Source organism: Amborella trichopoda, chromosome 4, assembly GCF_054954075.1.
Source record: "Amborella trichopoda isolate Santa Cruz 75 chromosome 4, AtrichopodaSantaCruz75HAP2 v2.0, whole genome shotgun sequence".
NCBI lineage: Eukaryota > Viridiplantae > Streptophyta > Magnoliopsida > Amborellales > Amborellaceae > Amborella > Amborella trichopoda.
In genome coordinates, this window is record NC_142339.1 from 57578465 (window position 1) to 57597058 (window position 18594).

Consider the following 18594-nt stretch of genomic DNA (forward strand, 5'->3'; position numbering starts at 1 on the left):
TCTTTGGGTCACACTGTTTGTTAACCAAATTAGAGTATATAAAAAAGGCAAGCTCCCTCACCTTAATGGCTTTAGAAGAACAAAGAGGAGGCCCTTGGATTAGATTTTCAAAGTTGTTCACATCATTGTTCGCAAAATCGTCCGATCTAACCGCTAACCTCCCGGTTAGATCGGAGCCAGCCTTTTCGGCTGTTAGGGTGATCAACCGGTATTTAAATTTTTTTTAAAAAATGTATATAAATTCTCAAAAATAAAGAATTTGATTTGTAATGTATTTTTAAATATTCTTTGCATTATGGTAAAGATTAATTTTGTTCATTAATACTTACTTTTATATGTTTTCCCATCTGTTTTAGAAAATTTAAAAAATAGCCTTGAAAAATATAAAATGGGTTAAAATCCATTTTTTTCATTAATTTTCAACTTCATTTGAATGTGTTTTGTTTTAATTATTCTTTATATTCTTTTCACATTTTAATGGATTTCTTTTTGTAATTTTTTTTTTTTTTTCAACACTTTTTTGACCACCCGGGATTTGCCCGGTTAGAGCGGTTGAATCGGCTAGTTTACCGGTTAAGCCGGTTAAATCGCTTCCAGACCCATATCCAATTAACTATTCTGGTTTGATTTTGTGCCCGGTTAACTGTTCTAATTTGATTTTGCGCCTAAGGACCGGGCAAGTGGCCTGATTTGGCCCTACTCGACCCCTTTTTTTTTTTTTTTTGTTTTTGGCCCCATCATAGGTCATTAAGAGGAAGAGGGAGGAGTTGGTCATATCAGATTTCAGATTTCTTCGTATATTTTGTGGAGTCCCATAGATGAGAAGCAACAACGGCAATGGAGTTACAGATTTAAAGAAGCGAGAGCTCTCGTAGAAAGAGTAGGGCAGGAATACAGTCCGGTTCTCCACATGTTACGCCAATAACATCATGCACTTGTGCTCCATTCGGGCCAAGTTACAGTAGAAGGTGTCCATAGGGGTGGATGACATTGTACTCTTGGCCCTCAGTGGCGACGACAAAACCGACATGATATTTATGGGCCTCGACCTGATGGGCTTGGGCCTCGACCTGATGGGCTTGGGCCTGATGAAGAAGATAATCGTGATTATATTCACTGTATCGTGTTTGAAAAGTGCTTGGACATACGATGACTCTCTATGTTATTGAGTTTTGAGGAAAAAGTTGATGAAAGATGTCTCTCTTCCTTTGTGCCCTGTCTATGGTCATTGAACACAAGTTTATATGCCGTGTTACGCTCACAAGGGGCACGCAAATTGCCCATCCGTTTTTATCCCATCATATGCTATAGTTTTCTACTCTCTTTTTCAGGATTTCTGTCTGTGAATTATTTCTAGCTATAAATCATTTTTTTCAAATTCTATCCTGCATAAATATTTTTCCATTTTTCTGAGACTTTATAGTTTTGTTTGTTATTTAATCATTAATGTTTTTATTTTTGCATTTTTACTTTTGAATTTTTAGCCCTTTTTTAGGGTTGTGTGCTACTTAGTTCTGTTTGTTATTTAATCATTAATGTTTTTATTTTAGCATTTTTATTTTTGAAGTTTTGAGCCCTTTTTTTGGAGTTGTATGCTCTACTTGAGCGAGTCGACTCACCAGAGTTAGCTTGTGCAGGGCCTGAGTCCGAGTCCAAGCCCATGTCGACTAATTGCACCTTTTGAGGTAGAGCAAATAGAGAAAATGAATCACTGGCAGGGCAAAGCAGAGCATATTTCACACTGGAGCTTACCCCCCCACTCAAACAAAGCTTCAGTACAAGAAAATTGAAGGCTTTTTGCCCACTTATCACTGTCATCAAACTGGTCCTGAAACTAAACCAACCTCTTATTCTCTCTCTCCACAACTCTTAAGTCGAACTTAAATATCGAAATCAAAAATAAAATGAACTGTGAGAAAGATATGTATAAAATATATCTATATATAAGAAGATTTGGAGCCAAGATTCAAGATGAAAGTCTAAGCACACGTACCTCGGCATATCTACAAAACATAGACAACCTACTCAAAAGCAAAAAGAAATGGGAGAAATACCAAGCCAATAGAAAGAAAAAACAAACGGCATCAGCAACACATGCATAACACATGAAAGGCACTTTAGAGAGAGACGAACTTTAGAGTGAGAGAGAATGAGAGGCCAATTACTTCAGCTGTGGTGGTGGTAGTGTTGGAGGTGCAGCAAGCGTGTGTATGCACCCTCGGGCCTAGAGGCAAGCTCCCCATGGCTCCCTTGCTCCACCACCCTCCCATCCTGCACAACCCCAATACTATCCACTCCCCTAATGGTGGACAACCTATGCGCTACCACCACCGTGGTCCTCCCCTTCATCAACCTCTCCAAGGCCTCTTGCAAAACGTGCTCTGACTCTGCATCCAAAGCACTCGTGGCCTCGTCCAGGAGCAACACAGCCGGGTCCTTGAGCACTGCCCTTGCGATCGCTATCCTCTGCCTCTGACCCCCTGAAAGTTGAACACCCCTCTCTCCAACAGCGGTTTTATAACCATCGGGCAAGGCACTTATGAACCCGTGTGCATTCGCCGCCTTAGCTGCCTCTATCACCTCGGCTTCAGTTGCCCCCTCTCGACCATAGCTTATGTTATCGTGTATGGTAGCCGCAAAGAGGATAGGCTCTTGTTGCACAAGCCCGATGCGTTTGCGTAAATCACGAAGGTTTAGGCGACGAATATCACGTCCATCGATGGTTACTCGACCCGCACTGGGGTCATAAAAGCGCTCGATCAAAGCGAGGATTGAACTTTTGCCAGAGCCACTTGCACCTACGAGGGCTAGGCTTTGACCAGCTCGAATGCGTAAGTTGAGGGCCTTCAGAACCTGGACCTCAGGGCGGGAGGGATATGAGAAATCGACATGTCGGAACTCAATCTCACCACGTATTGACTCAATAGGGTCGGCATCCTTGTCATCAGGGTCAATGGCCGTGGGGCGGTCAAGGATGGAGAAGACCGAGCTTAAGGCCTCACTGCCCCGGATAATCTCAGGGGTGAGACTAACAGTCTCGGCAACAGAGTTGGCAGTAATGACGAGCACCACGAAGACCTGGTGGTGCAAATTTAATAGGATTTTTATTTTTGAATATTGAGAACAAATAAAGTTATATGACATAGGAAAATGACCATACAAGACCTGTTGATTTCAACAGATGGTGACTAAAGATGGAGATGATAAGTAACTCTTGCTTGACAAATAATGGTGGATCTTGACAGAGTTACACATCCTCTCCACCATGTGAATTAGGCCCCCAAATTTGCAAATTGAGGTCATACATGTTTCATGTACACAAGGGTTTCACAGGATCATGTCCTGTAATATAATAAAATATTTACTTATGCTACATATATTGGGTTCAATTATATCTTATTTTGTTTGAGAACTTTAATCAATAAAGAGCATTGAGATTTGGGGTATATAGTATCACACTCCGAGAAGGAATGTAAAGAACAAAAAAGGCTCCCAAACTTAAATTAATTTTTTGATTATTTAAAATTAGTTATTTTTAGAGTTCAAATAAATTAAGAATTGATTTACCCAAAACAAAAGAAATTATGAATTGTGACACTTTTTTAATAATTTAATTACAAAAGTTTGCCATTTGAAAACTATCCAAGTAGGAATACCTCTTTATAGAGTCTTTATAAAAAAGATTTCCCTACATATATAGGATTAAAATAAATTTAAAATTTTGTGTAAATTAAAATTTTAATTTATATAATGTATTCTTGATTTTTTTGCTGACAAAGTTTCATTTCAACAATGATGTGAAATTAATGTATTCTTGAAAAGTAAGAAAATAGCACTTTCTTTTTTTTTTTTTTTTTGAAATTTATTGCTGACAAAGTTTCATTTCAACAATGATGTGAAATTAATTTATCTTTAAACAATAAATTTCACAAATAAATAAGGTTTGATAAATTCCAAATTCAACTCTATTTCCTTAATTTTTCTACCTTTGATAAAATTAAGGAATATAATTTTTTTATGCATTAATTATGAAAATGTATTATTTTAAAATATCTTTTGAGACGGTTCTAAAAATTTTTGTATCAGTTTAAAACTTGAAATCTAAAAAGCTACTAGATAATTTGATTGGTTGCACTCGTGCATTGCACAAGTTCCAAGAGTTCAGACTGGCACTAATCCAATTCTTAGGATTACAAGAAATGGTTGATGCAGTGGTTGTATTTTGGATGATTGATACAAGGGGAACCTTTATTGGGTGAACGATAATCGAGGTATCCGCTTTTCTTTCAAAGTAGTCTATCATAGAAAAACAATAACACAACTTTTATTTTTCACTAGGATTTTTATCATTTCCAACATATAGAGTTCTTTGCTAAAACTTAACACCTAAATTCACAACCAGGAAAACCAAGACACATTCCCAAAGATAATATCCCTTTGCATAAAACTAACTCAATTTAATTAATAATAATTAATAAATAAAATACTAAACGTAACAGCACAAGGTTTAATTTCAACTAACCTTAATCACGCGAGAAAAGGTGGAGGTGCCATGTTGAACAAGGCGAGCACCGTACCAGAGAATGAGAGCCTCGGAAGCATAGAGGGCAAGCTGAGAGACACCAAAGAGGAGGCCGGCAATTTGGCTGCGTCGTAGAGCGCGATGGGCAGGAGGGCGGAGCTCGCGTCGAAAGAGGGCTAGGAGTTTGGATTGGGCATTGAAGGCAGCGACAGTGCGAATGTTGCTCACACCCTCTCCGGCAACCATACTTGCCTTTGCGTGGGCCTTGGCTGTGTCCCCCGCAAACCCTTTTAGTGACAATTGCTGTAGAGGATGGAAAGAAACCAGCATGCAGATAAGGATTCAATGATTAATCGACAAACTCTCTCCCTAACAGAAAGAAACACTTTAAAAAATCTTTGAACTACCAGAAAAGGATCAATTCGTTGCAATCTTACGGGAAGTACATTGTGATCCATGTAATGAGGGTTTTAAAAAATGCCAATCCGGATAGGGAATCAGTGGGACCGATCTGGTTCCCACCATATACTAGAAACCGGCAATCCCTACTAGGAACCAGCCAGTTCTTTGACAAAACCAGCTGGTTGTGTCAGGAACCATCCGACCCAGCCCCACCTTTTATTTTCAATTACTTTTAAAAAATTTTATATTGTTCTATATTTTTTTATTGGCCAATTTACTTGGCTCGATCACCAATCTGGACTGTCGATCCATACCAGTTTTCAAGGGGCCGATCTGTCCAACCGATTCTTTTCTCGAACACTGCATAGGACCATGGAAAAACTGCCATCACGGCCATCAAATCAATGGATGAATGGTGATTAAGGGAACTTAACGCTGGTATTTTATTGGCTGATCCAACTTTCTCTCCACCGAGCATTCCATTGGTTGGACATTGATGACATATTGCCAATTATGACCATATATTTCAATGGTTACATAAATTAGTGTCCGGGAAAGTAGCGTGTAATGAGGTTCAAATGAGAATTAGTACTAAGGAATGTAATCACTGTTAAAAAAAATGGGTTGGACACCAAATGGAACCCGCAAGAATAATACCTACCTTCTAACGCATTATTTGGATTGTGATAATCTCCATGACCACATATTCTTGGTTTATTCAAATAAATAAAAAAAGATTGCATAGCCACTGTGGTCAAGAGAATTAGCGTCTAATATATCCTAGTGATATCTAAATTTGGGCAGGGCCCGGATGGGCGCAAGCCCTGTTAAGGTCCCCATTGGGTTGGCATGGGCCAGCCCATCCTGGACATGGCCAAGGGACCCTGGTCCTAACCCACACCAGCCCAGTGTGGGCTAGGCCAAATAGATTTAAAAAAATAAAAATAAAAAGTATAAGAAAAAGTACTGGATTGGGCCAGCCCAATCATAGCTTCAGCCTAGCTCAATCCGACCTTCCATGATGGCCCAGCCCTCGAGCCATATTTTGTGGCCCAAGTCGTAGTTTTTCTCATCCCCCAACAATGGCTAGCCTGCTTTCAATACTATAAAGTTTAATGAATAAGAAAAGGGAAATGAATATAGATTCATATTCATTTCCCCTTTCTTATTCATTTCGACGAATTTGACAACATAAGTGGTAACTTTATAAAGATCAAGTACCTCATCAAGTATTTCATTAAAATAGCCAAAATACCCTTATTCTAATTTGACAACTTGGCACATAACACAAGTAATATCACAAAAAAGTTGAGGTCAAATAAAAGGAAAAAAAGCTAACAATAGCTCGGCAGTTATAATGAATAATAATATAGGTAGAATCTCAGTCATCAGATCTTCATCATGTGGTTCAGAATGTATATCACTATATGAATTTTAATATTTTTTTTCTAGAAATCTAATCATAATCAAATTTTAGACTTGTGTAGTAAAAAATAGGGCGTACAATTAAAAAATATTTCCCAAAATATAAAACAATCGAAATACACCTAAAAAATTATGGGGGTAATTTGGTCATTTTAAATTATTGAAAATAATTTTTTTATACAATAGTATTGGGTATATACACCCAAAATTTCATCTTATTTAGATTTATATAAAAGAATTAAAATTAAAATAGTGATATACATTTTGAACTACTCGATGAAGATTTGACGGCTGAGATTCCACCTATATTACTAGTCATTACACCTACCCAACTATAGTAAGGCTTACTCCAAATAAAAATATCTTTCTAAAGTAGTTACTTTGTTGATGAAATAATTGATCAGGCCGCCTTAATGATTTTCTTATTGTAGTTTAACAATTTTCAATTATATTTTCCCAACATTTTTCTTTAGAGAGGTGGTCCCTGTGAAGAAGATAAAAATTAATGGTCCAAATTTTTTTTCAAAAAATATAACATTTTTAGTTTTAAAAACTTATTTTTTTACATATTAATGAACTCTATGTTAGAGGCTATATATAACTGAAAATGAAGTCCAAAATTTCATCTCAAAGATAGATGATGAAGAGGGGAGGCATATCAACATATGAGTCCCGGGACTCATAAAAACAATACCCTTGAAATATTTAACCTCCCACATATGAGTCCGGGACTCATAAAAACCATGTCCTTGAAATATTTCCCTCCCACCCTGAGAAGCCTCTAGGAAAGGCAGCACCCAGAAGACAAGACCCAGACAACTAGGATTATTTTACTAACAATCTCATCGATCTCTCTCCTCGCGAGTAATATAATAACCTATCTCTATCTCAAAAGGGCATATCATAAAAATCAGGAGAGTTAGAGTGAGATTAGGATAGAAAAGAGCCTATTATAAAATTAGAGCTACAAGAAAAGCTAAGACAAGGAGGGCTCGCTAGCTGGTCAGCTATGTCTGTAAAGATTCGAACTTGAAAGACCTGAAAGGTGGAAAGCTATAAAGTACAACATTTAAAAAAAAGGAACAAGGCAAAGAGAGCCATTGGAATGAAAGACCAGAGCAGATCCCGACAAGCCAGTGGGTCACGGGCTATAGAGCACTGAGCATCTAGAAAGACCACATGCTGTAGTGCATTTTTAACTCCTCAGAGAAATAGAGGAGGGGGTTAGCCCAACTTTCTCTCTCTAAAACTGCGTATAATAACAAGGGTGCCATAGAGGTCGATAATGTCCGCTTCCTCTTTCTAGTATTAATGTGGACCCTCACAACAAATAAATTAACGATGAAAGCCACAGACATCGATACTGTCGAGCTTTCTCTTTCTATATTAATACGTGAATCATTAGACACAGGAGGAAAGGAGGACAATAATTTGGACAGCTTCATATTTTCCTTAGAAAAGACCAGGAAGTGACTGGTTACTGTAGAAAGAGTGGCAATGGTTAAAACTTGAAAAAGAATAGCTCCCAAACTCGCTTACAGTTCATCAAAACTACCCAAGCACGATTTCGAATGATACCTAAGAGCCCGAGAGTCCACTGCAGGCAGCGTTGGTACTTCAGCAGGGTCATCTCAATTATTTTTGGTACTTCATAAGGGTTGTCTCGATTATTTCTAGAACAGAGAAGGTTAATTAACAAAGTTCAGCAGGGGCATCTCTATAGATGGTAGTCAACAAAGTTCTAGAACATGGATAAGTGAGGTGAATCGCCCATCCATTGATTGTAATCTGGATTGGCTGGATCGACTAGATATGCTGAATGGAAAAGGCCTTTAAAGCTTAAATATGTTAGATTCAGTGTTGAAAACCATAGACCAGGCAAAAAAAAATGCAGAATCGAGCCCTGTTTTGATATATTTGGGGAATTTGCTTGGTCACCACTAATATTCAGATTGGATCACCGATTCTTAATCCGGACCGAGGGTTTTGAAACACAGGATGATAATTTGCTAAATCTAAAACTCTCGTGCGAGCTTGTCTTAATTGAAAGTTCAACGTCAACTTGGAACTCTCAGGCACTGAAAGGGGTATATCCCAAATTATCCAAGGCATCTACGACAAAAGTTCAATGCCTAGATAAAATGGATGCCACGATGGAATGCCACGTGTCAGCTCGTGGGCCCCGGTCAAACCCCGAACAATTAGGTGGCCCCACCGAAACGTGAATCTCGAAAATCGCAAGCCACACCACGTCGGCATATCAGCCCACTCTAAACCCGCCCGCCTATACAGTCAGGGATACATACTTACAGTTCCGGGATAACAAAAAGAAAATAAAAATAAAAAAAAAAGAATGAAATAACTCGACAAAAAAAAAAGTAGAGCTTTCATATCAAATAAAGATGACAAATTTTTTAACACATCAATAATCAATAAGAAGAATTCGTTGGCCGTATGCTCGAGCAGCTGTATGATTTTGTCTTTTAACTTTGGAGACTTATCTTTCCAGCATCGTGCACGGTATCAACAGGGTTTGAACTTTTAAAAAAATCGAGGATCTGACTCGATCGAGTCAATAATCATCGAGTCCATTCCAATGAGGTTTATTCCCCCCTTTTTCCTTTATTTTCTTTTGCGTTTTCCTTTTTTGCTTTGTGAATTATAAGGGGATCAGGCTTGAGAACCGCCCAAATCTGATCGGGTAAATTGAAAACGGACCCCGGGTGCTCCAAGGGGATTCCAATTTTTTAATCACTATCACCATTTTCTTGAAAATTTGGTAGAACCAATAGAATGATGGAGCAAAATAAAACAGTTTTTCCATATTGAGTCTAGATTCATGCAGTAATATTTTTGTTTTCTCGTTTTAGAAGAAAATATAAATCAACTGATTTTTAAAGCAATCGGAAAATATAATTTTACAATTATTTAGAAGTTTAGTGTTCTGAGAAGTCATATTTGTAGCTTTCCTAAGGCCTCCAATTACAGTTAGAAGCTTGAATATCCCTTGTTGAAGATTAATTGGGTGGAGACTAATTGAGGCTTTTGATCACCAAACTCTGACACTGAAAATAGAAGGTGGATTGGCCTTCTGGCCACCACATGGTTTGACACTACGGTATGCTTTCCCAAAAGTAGAAAGCCATGAAAAGATTGAAAAGAGGTCAAAGAATTGCTTAGCATAATAGATAGATAGATGAGAGAGAGAGAGATCTTTAGAATCACCTGAGCGAAGTTGGCAAACACAAGGAGGGGGAAAGTGGCCAAAATGAGGAGTGAGACTCGCCATTCGATAATGAAAGCCACAATGAATGAAGTGAGAAGGGAAGTCATATTTTGGAGAATCACAGACATTCTCTCGGCTATGGCAGATTTTACAGTAGTGGCATCAGTAGCTAGACGAGAGGCAACTTGGCTTGAGTTGTTCTCCTCCTCATCGAACCAGCCCACTTCATTCCTCAGAATAGCTGACAAAGATATTAATCAAAAGAAATCAATAGAAGTGGCTCAAAAGAAAATTTTAGCACCCAGTTAGTACACCTGATAATGAAAATATTTAGATACTTTAGACAGGAAAAGTTCGCAAAGCTGGACAGCTAAATCCGTTTCTTATTTCAGCCGATCCATGTTAAGAAATAGAGAAATAAGACTGAAACTCAGAATAAATAACTAACATTTAGGTTATTAGGGGTTAAAAATTAGCAGAGACAGAAGAGTAAGGGGATGGGTTTTGAGTGGTTACAATGGCCAACAATCAGAAGGCAGCTCACTAAATTCAAATAAACGTCACAAACTAAATTTGTGGTTAACAAATATTTGGCTTTTTCTCAATTCAAATGTAAGTCATGAGGATGATCCACCAAAAAACACATAATATACAATGTGTAATATATTTGCCATAAATTAGCAGCGATAGAGATGATCACAAGAAAACAATAACACAAGTGTTGGGTAAGAAATATATAGTACTAAATTAAAAGGACAAAAGCTTAAATTTTTGATGTTCTACTCTTCAAGCTAAGTATCATTAATTCTATGCCTCATGCAAATTCATGTAGCTCTCTTACCCAAAAAATAAAATAGAAAGAGAACAGGGAAAGAATTGGGATCTGATGATCTAATAGGCAGGAGTCCTGCTCATTAGATTAAAGACGGAAAATCAGGAGTCAATTTCTCTTCGCTTTTCTTTTTTAAAGAAAGAAGAAACATATACCTGCAAGCATCATTCTTCGAACCCTAGTAGTGAGATTCTCCCCCATAATGCTGAAGAAATAGTGCTGAACTAAATAGGCTATCACAGCGTAGAGCCCAGCCCCTATATACATGAACACAAACTCTCTAGTCTTGGACTCCATAGCAGCAGGGTCTCTGTAATAGAAAACCTCAATCATGTTGCTCATTATAATGGCAAAAGTGGGTCCAATAAACCCTGAGAGAACAGAACCCACTGCACCAAGAAGAGCATATGGCCACTCGGGCATGTTAAGCTTAAGGAGCCTGATGAAATAGCCTTTGGGCACTGGGTTCCTCTTTCCTGAATCAGCATTAGAGATCATTTCAATGCGCCCATCCGCTCCCGTGCTGTATTGGTAGCTTAGATTTCGCAGGCTGCCAGAACGGAGGCTTAGGGACTTGGTAGAGAGTGAGTGGCTGAGTCGGGAGGAGCGAGAGCGCCTGGTGTTGAGGATGATTGGAACAAATATTCAATTAGTATGACCAAGCTTATGTAGGAAGAATAAACAGAAACAATCAACTTTTAAAACAAATTCGGGATCTCTATTATTCAAAGTGGATTACAACAAAATTGATAAGATGAAATCCCAAGTTGGTTAGTATGTTTAGGGCATGTTTAGATGTACTTGTTATTATTGATAATTCATTGTTTCAATAAAGTGAATTGTGAGAACGAGTTGTCTGTTGTTTGGTTGGGTCCATCATAAAAGTTATTTGAGACAAACTTAAAAACAGTTTCATATATAAGTTTATCTTTTTGAAAAGCTATTTTTACTTCATTCAAAGTAGTTTGTTGAACATCATATGTTCTTGGCCAGAAATAGCTAAAAATAGCAGAAATCACTGAAAAATTAAATTTTAAATAATATTACACATAATACAAGATGCGTACCAACAGCTAACAAAATAACATTATCCAATGTATACTTAATTTTAAATAAGATAGTATGTTCCAGATAAATCAATTGTCATCCAAACAAGCCCTAAAAAACATATGTTAATCGTGTAAGGAATGGAAGCATTCACTTAACTAATTCAGAATGGTAAGATATGCAGCCTTATTAAATCAGTGAACCACCCAGGTTATTTCTGTATTTTGTTATAAGGACTTGAACGCCTAGTGATTCAGCCCAAACCAACTAGGGTTTGACATGTAAGATAGCAGGGTATTTTAGGAGTTCACAAAAGTATTTCTGCTCTTGGAATAACAAGCATGTACTCCTTCATACTAATTAACAGATAGATAGGTATCTCGCCTAATGCAGTTTACCCAACTAAAAAGGAACCAAACAAGGAAATTAATCTAAAATATCAGATAATTAGAAATAAAAGTACCCATTTCAACTTCCAGAGAAAGATTCAACTCAAACACAAACTATCTAATAACATGTCATCAAGTTCTTTTTGCCCTCTGAAACTGTGAGAACAAACTAGTGATAAATACCTGAAGGACAAGAAAAGAGAATCCCAAACTAGAGATTACCATAATCTCACCTTGTAGAGGAAAGGCCCTCTCGGTTCCTGGCAATCTCTTGGAACCTGATCAGATTTGCATAGGCCCCCGAAGGGGCCTTAGCAAGGAGCTCGTCATGGTTGCCTAACTCAGCAACCCTGCCATTTTGAATTACAGCAATGGTATCAACATTTCTAATGGTCGAGAGCCTGTGAGCAACTACCACAGTGGTTCGGCCCACCATAAGGCGGTCTAAAGCTTCCTGAACAATGCTTTCAGACCCAGCATCTAAGGCACTGGTAGCCTCATCAAGGAGGAGGATCTTGGGGTTCTTTAGCATTGCTCGGGCTATGGCTACTCGTTGCTTTTGGCCACCAGAAAGCTGGACACCACGTTCTCCTACCTGTACACGGATGAGAGATTAAGGAAGAAAATTAGAGGTTGCTCCCAGGATAGACTTCAAGAGTTCAATATTGGGGACATTAGGAACAAAACTTGCATTAATTTTTAGCAAACGAGAGTAGTACTGGACTAAAAGATAAGTGATCATATACATATCTGTAGCTTTTAAGCTACATGATTAACACAAACTAGTTGTGAGATGTATATGTTACTAGTGCAGCAGGTTGATACTCTAGTTTTGAAAGAGAAAATGAGTCAAATAAATGAAAATGGAACCTACAATGAATTATGTGGATGAAAGTTAATGAAGAAGATGAAATGGTCTCTGTTATTCACCTGTGTATCATAGCCATTAGGAAGAAGCGCTATGAAACTGTGAGCATTTGCAGCAGCTGCTGCAGCTTCCACTTCATCATTAGTAGCATCTGGCTTTCCATAAAGAATGTTTTCTCGTATGGTTGTTGCAAATAGTGCAGGTTCTTGATTTACCAGACCAATCTGGTCCCTTAGCCACCTTAGTTGCAGGGTTCTGATATCCACATTATCAAGTAACACATGTCCTGAAAAGAGAAAAATGAATTAGAAGAGAAACCCATCACTGAAAAGCCATCACCAAACAAAAATTGAGAGTTCAAATTACCTTGGTTTGGATCATAAAATCGTTCTATCAAAGCCACAACTGTGCTTTTACCAGATCCACTCCCCCCAACCACTGCAACTGTTTTACCAGCAGGAAAGAGAATGGATAAACTGCGAAATATAACAACATCAGGTCGTGAAGGATAACTGAAGGTGACATCTTTGAATTCTATGTTGCCTTGGACCTGTTCCAAGATATTTCCTTCTGCCTGATCCTGAATAATAGAAGGCTTTTGTTGGATAATCTCCATTAGTTTATAACCTGCAACTTTTCCTTTGCTGAATGCTCCAAGATTTGAGAAAGATTGGCCTAAGCTCCTGCACAATAATTCAATAATGTCATCAGCAAAAATGTGCAAATCTACAAATACAGAGTAAACCTAATTGAGAAATCATCCATGTTGCTTCTTACATTCCACCAACAATGGCAGAGAATATGGCAGTGAATGCCTTTCCACCATCTGTTTGGCCATTTCTGATGAAAACTCCAGCATACCAGAAAACCAGAGCCCATGACATACAAGCAATACCATAAGTACATCCAATGCCTAATCCCTTTGCCATGCCAGCCTTGTAGCCAAGCTTCAATGTATTCTGGATGGCTTCAGAATAAGAACCAAGCGCCTTGCTCTCTCCCACATAAGAGTATACAGTCCGAATTTGTGCAATAGCCTGGAAACCACAGAATTAATTGCTTTTGATCTCCTAATGAATTACCATTTTAGAAATAGCTAAATTGAATTCAGCCAATGAAAGATTTAGAAAAAATATTTACCTCTTCAGCAATAATTCCAGCACTAGCATATGACTGTTGGCTCTTGGAAGTGAGGCCCGTGAGAGTATAAGCATATAAACCACCAGCAAATGCAATCCCAGGTATAACTGCAATACTCAGAAGTGCTAATCTCCATGCTGAGACAAACCCAACCACTAAACCAGCAAGGAAAGTGGACATATAATGTATGAAATTCCCTACCTGAAAGAGAAAAACTTCAGATTGTTTGGCAAACTTGATGGTTAAGTTAACAACCAGAGTATGGGGAAAAGAATATATTGCATTTATCAAGCCCTTTTACCTTCTCACTAATGGCATCCTGCACAAGAAGTGTATCTGTAGAAACACTGAACACTATGTCTCCGGTTCTTGCATCAGTGTCAAAGAACCCCACGTCCTGTTTCAATACAGCTTCCAGATATTTCTTTCTTAGAGCACTCACTTGCCTCTCTCCAGTATACATCCAGCATGCAATCTCTGCAATGTGAAAATGGGAAAATCAAAAGACAAAAAGCGAAATGGTGAAATAAGAAATTATGTTAAAAAGATCTCATTTTTCACCTTAAGCAGCCCCAAGTGATTCATACTAATAAGATTGGAAATGATTTAGAGCGGGGAATAAAACTTTAATATTGGAAAAAAGTATATAAACAACTGTAAACATGGAAAATTATAAACATATAATAATCTTCTGCTTTGAAAAGTAAACAGACGGAGGGTATTTGCATAATAATCTTCATTAAATTTCGTTTCTTAAGAGAATCTTCATTCAATTTTGTTTCTAAATTATATTTTAAGTGAAATAGACACTTTAAACTTAAATTTTATCAAAAAAAAAAAAAATCAGGAGAGAAGGAAATATGTACCTGCATATGAGGAGGCGCAAACAATCAGCCCAAGGTAGACAAAGTATAATGCATACTGCATAGCAAAAAATTGCACAGATCTCAGAATTCATTCAATCTTCTCTTTTATCTCTTAAAAAAAGGAGGACATTTTAAATGTTTCTTTCATTTGAATTTCCCGTAATGTATTAGAAGCCGAGCACCATTAAGGTTCTCTCTTTAAAGCTTGGAAACTCCCAATAGTATAAAAGGACCTTGCGATATCCTCCAAGATTTTCCCATATGCTTTATCTATATGAAACAATGTTTTTAGAGCAATGATTCCATGCAACAGTTGCATCATAATATAATGCAACGACAATTCTAGAAAATCATGTTATGGCCATTTGTTTGATCTAAATTTTAAAATATACACTTTTTTCATTCTAATGAACAATAAAAAATAATAATAATAATAATACGGTATTCTTTTTAGCCCAATTAACATAAGCCATTTATTTTAGTGAGATGTTTAGATCTAGGTCTTAGAAGGATTTTTTCATTTTCAATCTTTTTTTATGACTTTATTATTATTAGATGAATAATGTTAAAAAGGAAAAAATGATTTTGAGTTTATAAAAGCTAAGATCTTGAAATTCACCAAATGAATGGTCTAGATTCGTTTTTGAAATGGACTCATTTTGAGGGTTTCAAATTGAACTTTTTTTTTTTATTGATAATTGAGATGAAGAGAGCGTGTGTGCCTAATTTTGTGTCATACAAAAAACGCAAACATAATTTTTTAGAATTGTCGTTACATTATAGTATGATGCAACCGTTGCATAAAATCATTGCTCATGTTTTTAAACTAGCTCGAACCTTGAACTCAGCCCTGGCCCGAGCCGAGTACCTTGGCCTAAAAAAAAAAAGAATACTCAAAAAATAAAATACATTTTTAAAAGTGAAACAAAACAAAAAACAACATAGAAACTCCAAATAAACTGAAAAATATATAAAACAAGGATTTAAAAAAAATTGATTCAGAGTTAGAGAAATTTCAGAAGAATATAAGAAATAGTCATATGACAAGAAAAACTCACGTATCATTGTAAAAAACATCCAAATTAAATGTATAATCTTCATACATTGATAATTTTTTATGTTTCTTGTTTATTCAATACTCCCAAGTTGCCGAGTCGAGTAACTCGCCCCAGCGGATATCTAAAATGTGATTGGAAAGGACTATGTAAGATGGCCTGACCATCTCTCTCTCTCTAAATTTTTTGTCAAAGAGTTAATTTAAGAGTAAAGTTCAAGGCTCTCTCTCTGTCTCTCTACAAAATTTTTGTCAGAGTTATTAAAGAGTAAAGTTGAAGGCAGCAAGGAACTTTGAATTCTTCAAAAGGAAAAAATGGCTATTCTCAAGCTTCACCACTGTGAAAGTATTAACGGTTTGTTTTTTTTGAAACGGTTAATAATTGTATAAGTATCAACGGTTATCCCAGAATTACCTCCATTTTCTCTATCTAACGTTTAGAAAAAGCTAAAATGGAGTTAAGAATAACTTCTGAGAGGTATCTAAGAGCACTGAACCATTAATGGGGTATCTGTCTGAAAGTTTTGAATCAAACAAACAACTCGAATGGATCACAAACCTTTGAGACTTCTTCTGTCATCTTCCTCAGATCCATCTGGTTCTTTCCAAAACCATTCACCAAATCACCAAAGAACAAGAAGAACACAGGCATGGAGGATCCATGAACAACTGCTCCTACGGTTCCTATTGTCATAACAAACCAGTCATAACTATCTGAAAAAGAAAAAAGCTTATAGAAAGGGAGACTCAGCTCCTTCTTCTTCTCCGCATCAGCCATGGATTTAGCTTCTGTTGCGTCCGCCATTAAAGCTGAGTTAAATGCTTCCTTTGAAGTGACAGGAGATCTGATACTTTCTACTATCTGAGTCTCAGTTCATGAGTCTTTCTTTCTCCAAGGACTTTACCACCGGTTCAAGTCCACCAAATGCTTCATTAACTGAAACCAGGAAAAAGGAGCAGGCACCTTTTTCACTTATAGGGATATGTTTTTGCAATGTCAGCTATTAAAGTCGAGCTTGAAGGTATAAGACCGCCAGTTCCCTCTGTGAACACAACTTTCACCATTAAAGTTGAGCCCCTAGCTCTCTTCACAGACAAACAAGCGAGAAATCAACCGCCATTAACTCAATGCAGAAATTCTACACCACACTCGCAGAGATCACCCGCCATGAAAGAGGACTTAAAAGCTTCACCTCAGCCCTCCAGAGACATCTGACACAGCATTACATCAGTCCAAAACCAGCGCACTCTCCACGCCTCTCGTGCCCGGTGCGTACGCCATTAGAAAGCGCAGGGCGTCGAAGCTTTTTCTCTCTCTAAAAAACCCACGCTTCCTTTCTCGCTCTAGTTCATCTCTTTCTCTCTCTCTAAGAAACCCATCGCTGCCTTTCTCTCTCCCAAGTTCCCCCCTCTGACGGAAGTTTCTCTCTCTAGAAACTTGATTGACAGATGGAGTTTCTCTCTCTACACTGACACTGTTGGTTATCAGTCCAAGAAGAGTCTTGAGAAAGGAGTTGGCGAGATGGGGCCAAGGGGTCAAACCGAACCCTTTCTAGCAAATAGGCGGGTATATATAATAAACTGATTAACCCAAGGGGTTCAGATATTAACCCGGGTTAACTGGAATCTGGTTGTAGATGGGTTCCTCTGGTTTGGTTCGGCTTTCCTCTATTTTCGGGTCAGTAATGTGAAAGGAGTGCAATTACTCTGCCTTTCCCAATCAAACAAAAAAATTAAAATGAAAAAGTTTTTATAAACCATGGAATAGAATTTAGAGAAAAAATAAAAAGTTATATGAGAGGATAGCTAATTTAGAGCGGTGCCGTATCCTTGAAAAATAGGACAAAGTTTTTGTAGGCCTATATGCAGTGGAAGATTTTGCATCATTTTACTGATTTAGGGTACTTAAAAACTGATTTAATAGCAAGTAGAAATCGTAGGATCACATTTTAAAAAAATAAAATTTTATATATGGTTAGAAGTTTTAAATTGTAAAATTAAAGTGCACCTCAAAACTCTATCGAAAAATATTGTTTTGATGTTCGAAAACTATCAATTGATCATCTCGACATTGATATGTATAGATATGGAAAAGGAAAAAAAAAACCTTCAAGTCTCAAAAGTAGTACATCTTGCAACACATTATATGGAAAATCTATTTTCAAAATTTTCATACATATATAGATCAACTTGATCTAAAACATTTTTGGAGTTTGAAATTTTATAATTCTAGATAAACATCGATTCTCTTGTCATCGTAAAAATTTTCGACACTAACATTACATCTTATGATAAATGTTGAAGGTGCACCTTATTTTGATTGTTTAAGGTTGCAACCATATGCGAACTACACCCTTTAAAAATTTTAAAAATAAAATACTATTTAAAAAATTTAAAATATATCACCAAAAAAAAAAAAGTAATTTTGTTTACCAATATTATTGTCAAAATTGGTCTGTCTGACTGGACAAAACCAATCAAACATTAATTTTGTGGTTATTAAATTGCATTATTGATGTTGTAAAACCACATATTTTTTTTTGAAAACATCATCATTCTCAAAGTGCAATTACTCAATCTAAATATGGAACAAATTTATATGAGGTGACAACTTTTTTGCAGAAGCAAGATTGCAATAATTGTGTTGTTCATTTTAATTGAAGAGTGTAAACTAAATATGGGTGCAATTTCTATAAGGTTGCAACTTTAAACAATCCAATTAAGGCGAACCTCCAAATATTACATAACGTGTGATTTTGGTATAAAAAAATCTTAGGATTATCTGAAAACCTATTTTTACATCAACTCTAAAAATGGTCAAAA

The 18594-nt window shown here is 36.9% G+C and overlaps 1 protein-coding gene across 2 annotated transcripts; it reads right to left on the reverse strand.

The window, feature by feature from the left end:
* Positions 1–1923: 1923 nt before the first annotated feature.
* On the reverse strand, positions 1924–17017 carry ABCB19 (ATP binding cassette subfamily B19). 2 transcript variants are annotated; one of them, XM_006827105.4, is made up of 12 exons: positions 16331–17017; positions 14718–14772; positions 14153–14328; positions 13852–14052; positions 13489–13748; positions 13078–13394; positions 12774–12997; positions 12077–12438; positions 10563–11023; positions 9575–9816; positions 4523–4825; positions 1924–3078 (listed from the first exon to the last, which is right to left on the reverse strand). In XM_006827105.4, exons 1-12 carry the CDS (start codon positions 16574–16576, stop codon positions 2167–2169), a joined length of 3759 nt encoding a protein of 1252 aa, XP_006827168.1. In that variant the 5' UTR covers positions 16577–17017; the 3' UTR covers positions 1924–2166. The 2 variants fall into 2 exon arrangements, with proteins under 2 accessions (XP_006827168.1, XP_088722116.1); XM_088865990.1 differs by lacking the exons at positions 1924–3078; positions 4523–4825 and adding an exon at positions 8163–8633.
* Between the last annotated feature and the right edge of the window lie 1577 nt (positions 17018–18594).

What these genes read in the sequence shown, in the direction of transcription:
- ABCB19 (XM_006827105.4), bottom strand. Translation starts at nt 16,576, where the DNA reads ATGGCGGACGCAACAGAAGCTAAATCCATGGCTGATGCGGAGAAGAAG. An exon ending in TCTGCCATTGTTGGTGGAAT is followed by an intron (nt 13,395 to 13,488) that starts GTAAGAAGCAAC and finishes ATTATTGTGCAG; the next exon opens with GAGCTTAGGCCAATCTTTCT. An exon ending in TGTTTGCCAACTTCGCTCAG is followed by an intron (nt 4,826 to 9,574) that starts GTGATTCTAAAG and finishes CATCCTCTACAG; the next exon opens with CAATTGTCACTAAAAGGGTT.